Source organism: Bos grunniens, chromosome 11 (assembly GCF_055505025.1).
Source record: "Bos grunniens cultivar Pamir isolate PY7600 chromosome 11, Bosgru_T2T1.0, whole genome shotgun sequence".
Classification (NCBI taxonomy): domain Eukaryota; kingdom Metazoa; phylum Chordata; class Mammalia; order Artiodactyla; family Bovidae; genus Bos; species Bos grunniens.
Genome location: NC_141175.1, coordinates 35,601,902 through 35,607,876, shown reverse-complemented (window position 1 = coordinate 35,607,876; position 5,975 = coordinate 35,601,902). Strand labels below are relative to the sequence as shown.

At 53.3% G+C, this 5,975-nt stretch overlaps 1 protein-coding gene across 1 annotated transcript; it reads left to right on the top strand.

Moving 5' to 3' along the window:
• The first annotated feature begins 837 nt into the window (after positions 1 to 837).
• FNDC4 (fibronectin type III domain containing 4) lies at positions 838 to 3,983 on the top strand. Its single transcript, XM_086326066.1, has 7 exons — positions 838 to 1,208; positions 1,398 to 1,542; positions 1,629 to 1,744; positions 1,992 to 2,196; positions 2,675 to 2,764; positions 3,075 to 3,199; positions 3,370 to 3,983. Exons 2-7 carry the CDS (start codon positions 1,422 to 1,424, stop codon positions 3,403 to 3,405), a joined length of 693 nt encoding a protein of 230 aa, XP_086182192.1. The 5' UTR covers positions 838 to 1,208; positions 1,398 to 1,421; the 3' UTR covers positions 3,406 to 3,983.
• Positions 3,984 to 5,975: the final 1,992 nt, after the last annotated feature.

Below are 5,975 nucleotides of genomic sequence, written 5' to 3'. Positions count from 1 at the left end.
TGGGACTCACACCCAGGTTCTCACTCCAGGTCTCATGCTCAACCAAAGCATGAAATAATTTAAGGATTTACATGTTTATTGAATAAATGAAGTAACTAACAAATTGGTGCGAATTAAGAATAATCTCTCTTCACACAGTGTTATGAGATTTTTAAAGATCGTTCCCCAATATTGTATCATTTGATCCTCACAGCAGCCCCGTGAGGTTTTGCATCCTCTGATTTACAGGTGGGAAACCTGAAACCTAGATTAACCTATTTGCCTAAGACCACACAGTAAGTCGCAGAGCTGAGACAGGTCGTCGCTCTTTAAATTTCCCCTATAAACCCAGAACCCTTAATAATCGCTGTATCTCCAGCTATTAACATGTCAGACACATAGAGAAAGCTCTATAAATATTTGCCTAATAAGTGGAAGAATGAACGAGAGAAGGAAGGGAATCAATATCAGATCATGAATGGGGAAGAGACTTAAAAGCTGACGCAGTCTACAAGTACGAGATTGTCAAAATAATTATTATCTCCATGACTCTGTCCCCTCGCGCACCGAAGGTGGAGTTCCTCTTCCCAACTTGGCTAATTCCATCTGGGGAGGAGGGGCCTCTCAGATCCCGAGACCCTCGCACCTGCGTCCGGAGGGACGTCCCTTCCCCCCGACCCCCCTGCGGGGGCTCAGCAGGCGGGAGCCGGGATCAGGAGGGATGGGGGGCCCTAGAGGCCGCCAATGAGAGGGTCGTGGGAGGAGCCCCGAAAGAACCGGGTTGGGGGGGCGGTGATGACGGCGGCGAGAACCCCAGCGGGGCGGGGCGGGCCCGCACGTCCCGGCCGGGCTGCGGCTGAGCGACCGAGGCCAGCTCTGCAGAAGACGGCGGCTGGCGCGCCGGGACGGTCACATCGCGCTGCAGGGGCCGGCGGGGGCAGCCGCACTGCCTCGCGCCCCGGGGACCCAGGCCAGCTGCCAGGCCGCGAGGGCACCGCCCCCTGCTCCCGGACAGACTGCGCGGCCGGTCGGAGCTCTGGGGGCTCCGGGGCCCCGCGGCCCGCACCCGCTACGCCTCCGCTCTCTGCCCGCAGCTCGGTCCCGCGCTGCCCGCCTGGCCGGGCCCGCGCCGGGATGGGGTAGGGACAGCGCCACGGAGTCCGCGATGGGCCGCCCTCTGGGCACCGAGCAGCCCCCCGAGGCCTGACCCACCGCGAGGACCGGCGGAGGTGGGTGTGGGCAGAGCAGAGGCGCGAACTGAGGGCGCCGGGGTGCTGCGGGGGTGGGCAAGGCAAGGGGAAAGGGGGGTTCTGGGGCTGCTGTGGGGTGTGGGGAGCAGGGAGAGCAGCTGCCCGCTTGTGCTTTCTGGCAAGTCCTTGACCCCCGCCCCCCTCCCCCCCAACTCCTGCCACCTCCAGGAGCCCCGCCTGAATGTCAAACGGATGCCCGGGTGCCTCCCAGCGGACTCGGTGGGGACCATGGCTTCACTAATGCCCCTCTCCCCATATCTAAGCCCCACGGTCCTCCTGCTGGTCAGTTGCGACCTGGGCTTTGTGCGAGCAGGTGAGTAAAAGGGGAGCAGGTGAGGAGTCACCAGAGCTAGTCTGGGGGTGGACCCTGGTAACCTGTTCACACACTGGCGCCCGTAGACCGGCCTCCGTCTCCTGTGAATGTGACAGTCACTCACCTCAGAGCCAACTCGGCCACTGTGTCCTGGGACGTCCCAGAAGGCAACATCGTCATTGGCTACTCCATTTCCCAGCAAGTATGAATCACCCTTCTGCTGCCCCAACCTGTGTCCTTGGATCTCTGAGCATTCCCTCTGGTCACCGCCCCCCACCCCCACCAGCTCCCCTCCCTGCCCTGGGAGACATGTAGCTGGGGTTCCCTGGCTCAGGCTACCCTTCCCACCCCAGTCCTCCAGAGTTCTTGGGTGTTCAAGAATCCTGGGCTAAGCCTTGTGGCCTGGGACCAGGGTGAGGCTGTCCTCCTCTCTCATCATCTCCCTGCAGCGACAGAATGGCCCTGGGCAACGTGTGATCCGAGAGGTGAACACCACGACTCGGGCCTGTGCTCTCTGGGGCCTGGCTGAAGACAGTGACTACACAGTGCAGGTCAGGAGCATCGGCCTCCGGGGAGAAAGCCCCCCAGGGCCGCGGGTGCACTTCCGAACTCTCAAGGGGTCTGACCGGCTACCCTCCAACAGCTCAAGCCCAGGTGAGAGTTTCGATTATTCCTCACCCCCTAAAGCTTTGGATTCTCTGACTGTTTACCTGGTCTTTGGCCTCCTGTTTACTTCCGCAAAGCAAGCAGCAGTCTAGCTTAGATGAGTAGAAGGATGATATAATTCACTGTACTGCCAGGAAAGGAAGGAAAGCAGGTTGGCAGGAGACTGAGTTTAGACAGGCTGGTAAGGAATTGTTTGGGGGGAAGGGCTTTAAAGCTTCCTTTTACCCAGCCTCAGTTCATTGCAGCTGCAGCCTGCATGAGTGAGCACCTGACCTGCAGCCCTCCTGCTGTTTGGTCTCTAACCACCTGTCCGCCAGCAGCTTCCCAGAGAGGGGCTACCAGCAACGGTGCTGCGACAGGTCTACACTGGCTCTAATCCCCAGCATCTCCATCCTGAACTGTCTACACAGGCATAGCTCTCTAGTTGCTCCCCAGAACCTGGGGTCTGTCTTCTTTTCCTTCTCAGGTGACATCACAGTGGAGGGTCTGGATGGAGAGCGACCACTGCAGACGGGGGAGGTGGTCATCATTGTGGTGGTGTTGCTCATGTGGGCTGGTGAGTAAGCAGCTGGATGGGGCACAGTGGATTGAGTGGGGCTGAGTGAAGGTGGGAGTTGGTGAAGGTTGTCAGGAAAAAAACAGGGTGAGAACAACGGTGTGGGGAGATAAGCAGGAAAAGTTTGAAGAAAGGGAGAGGAGGCTGTTGGGAGCCCAGAGAGGATGATGAAGAATGTAATGTGCATGGGAAACAGGAATTCAAAGATTTTCTTCTTTGATTTTCTAGAAACAGTGGGTATGTCACTGCCCTTCAGGGCTATGAGTGGGGAGGTCAGGATCAAGGCTCAGATTGTATGATTGTGTTTCAGCTGTAATCGGGCTATTCTGCCGTCAGTATGACATCATCAAGGACAATGACTCCAACAACAACCCCAAGGAGAAGGGGAAGGGACCGGAACAGAGTCCTCAGGGAAGGCCAGTGGGGACAAGACAGGTGATGTGGGGCCAGTGAGGGCGGGAAGGGGGGTGGGGGTTGTGTCTAGAAGTATTGAGGGAAAGGGAGAAGGGTCATAGAGGGGCAGGAGAAGAGGGAGAATGGAAATTTGGGATGGAGGAAACTATCAATTTCCTGAAATTAGAGACTCAGGCCATCTTCTTTCACAGAAAAAGTCACCATCCATCAATACTATTGACGTATGAGAGAAGAAGCAGAACCAGAAGACGGATGCACTAATAATCTGGGACTGGGGCTGGGGTCAGGGAGAGCCCAAGATGGTGATCTGCCCAAGACTGAAGGATCCCACAGTTTCCCAGAGGGTAATGGCATTCCCACAATCTCAGGCCTGGTATCCATCCTCTTTCCACTGTGAGCAGGGCCAGAAGGTAGGTCTGTTAGGCTCTGAGCCCCTGGACCTGGGGAGTGGATATCAGATGGGATATATCCTTCCACCCCCCAGGTCCAGAGGAGAGTCACTTGTTCAACCCTATCCCATTAGGTCCCAAATGGGGCCCCCATTTCACCTGCATCAGGACCCTTGGCATCCCCAGCTGCCCCCACATCTTGCCTCCGGGTCTCAGAGAGCAGTATTTCTGTGGGTACTCCCCCTCCCCCAGAAAATAAAAAGAACTGTCTGGGTCTGGAGGCAGACGCTGCACTGCACTACTCCAACGTCTTCCATGGAGCCTCAGGTGCTCCCCCTCTCACGGGCAGCCCCTCCAGCTGCTGGTGGTCTCACCCCTTGGACATTTTTCCAATAAAGGTTCTTGGACAAACTGCAGCTGACTGTATGCGATACTGTCTAGTATGCTGAAAGACACTTCTCCACTGCCTCTCCCCTGACCACAAGGGCCTCTCACACCACCACTACCAACTTGACAGGAGCAGACTCTTATTTGAAGGTGTTTGCTTTGATTCTTCAGTCTAGAATGGGTGGAGAGGGGCCAGAAAGGGGCATAGAAAACTAGGGCCCTCGATTCTTTTGCTTTATTGGGTAAGAAGGAGGAGCAGGGAGAAAAAATGGAGGATATAAATTCTTTGTGCACCAGTGGAAAATAAAGTTATGTTACATGAGAGGGCCAGGAGCCTTTTTATCTTCACTGCCCACATTGGCAGCCCAACTCTTCATCATTTATTCCACTGACTTCATCAACCCTGAGCTAGTAATCAGTAAAGGACTGAACAGGGTTTTGGAACAAATGAAAGATTAATGGATCCCCGGGGGGCAAAGTGTTCCTCTCCTGTGCATTTCTGTGCCTATTTTTCCCTGTCCTTGCTTTCCCTTTTGTCTGTCTGTATGTCTCTCTGTTCGTTCTGCTGCTGCTGCTAAGTCACTTCAATCGTGTCTGACTCTGTGTGACCGCATAGACGTCAGCCCACCAGGCTCTGCCATCCCTGGGATTCTCCAGGCAAGAACACTGGAGTGGATTGCCATTTCCTTCTCCAATGCATGAAAGTGAAAAGTAAAAGGGAAGTCGCTCAGTCATGTCCGACTCTTAGCGACCCCATGGACTGCAGCCTACCAGGCTCCTCCATCCATGGGATTTTCCAGGCAAGAGTACTGGAGTGGGGTGCCATTGCCTTCTCCGTTCGTTCAGTCAAAGCCAATAATAAAGAATAAATGAGTTTATATTTACCCTCTGCCATTATATCCAGAGGAGCATTCTGGAAATAAAACTGGGGTTGGAACTCTCCTGTCAAAAGAATTAGAATTTGGGCTCTGGGGCCTACTTGTTTCCTGTGAAAATAGGGACTATCCTCCACTTTTTCCCAAGTTCCAAGGGGAGGTTGGTGCCAGTGAAAGAAATACCTGTTGACATCTGTAACCACTAAGGGGGAAAGACTTCAGAACCCAGAATCTTTCTGGGCAGCACAAGCTACACTGTCTGGAAGGTAACCGTCTTCATGTGATCAGTCAACATATGACCCTCCCAGTCCCTGTGGAAGCTTATGAATAACTTCCCTTTTCTGCATCTGATCACTCTACTTTGTTATAAGAAATTACATTAATTACATCCTCTGAAAGGAACCCCAATCCAAAGTCAAGAAGTATTTTTGATACTTATCCAAGCTCCAACCCCGGTTATCACAAGACTAAATCTGTTAGGTGAGCCAAGGGTTGGTCTGCCCTCTGCCCTAAACCATAAAAGCATCCTGATCTAAGCAGCAGTCTTAACCCCACCGTTTTTCAGTTCAAAAGTAGGGTGCTTTACCTCCCTCTGACCACTGGTTCCAAAGCACATTTCTCTCAGACTCTGGATACATCATTTCTGGGGATGAGAGTGTCACACGGTATATAGTAGCATGGCACGGAAATAAGGAGCTAGACACTGAGAAGGAATTCAAAGGGTGTATAAACGTACCAGCTCTGGCTTGAATCCCAGTTCGTCCTTAAACCTCTGTGTTAGGTTAGACAAGTGAGCCCTCTAATCTTGAGTCTCCTATTATGTAAAGTGGGACTAATAATGTTATCACTGTCAAAAGGTGGCTTTGAGATTAAGTGAGACATGTACAACACTTGGCACGGTACCTGGCAGACACATACTGAGTATTCATTATTAGCTTTGTGATCCTGTGCAAGTTATATAACCTATTTGGGTTCAATTCTGTCAACTGTAAAAGGCCTATAAGAGCAACTGCCCTGCTTTCCTCCAGGATTGTGAGGATTAAAAGAAAGCGCTCAGCCGCGTTTACGTACATCAAACACCAAGAGACACTACGATTACGTAGAACCCCGGAGTTTGCGGAAGGCTTGTGGGCGTGCCTGGAGTTT

Coding starts and splice junctions, on each gene's coding strand:
- FNDC4 (XM_086326066.1), top strand. CDS start 1,422: ATGCCCGGGTGCCTCCCAGCGGACTCGGTGGGGACCATGGCTTCACTA. Junction 2,765..3,074: donor GGTGTTGCTCATGTGGGCTG/GTGAGTAAGCAG, acceptor ATTGTGTTTCAG/CTGTAATCGGGCTATTCTGC. Junction 3,200..3,369: donor GGCCAGTGGGGACAAGACAG/GTGATGTGGGGC, acceptor CTTCTTTCACAG/AAAAAGTCACCATCCATCAA.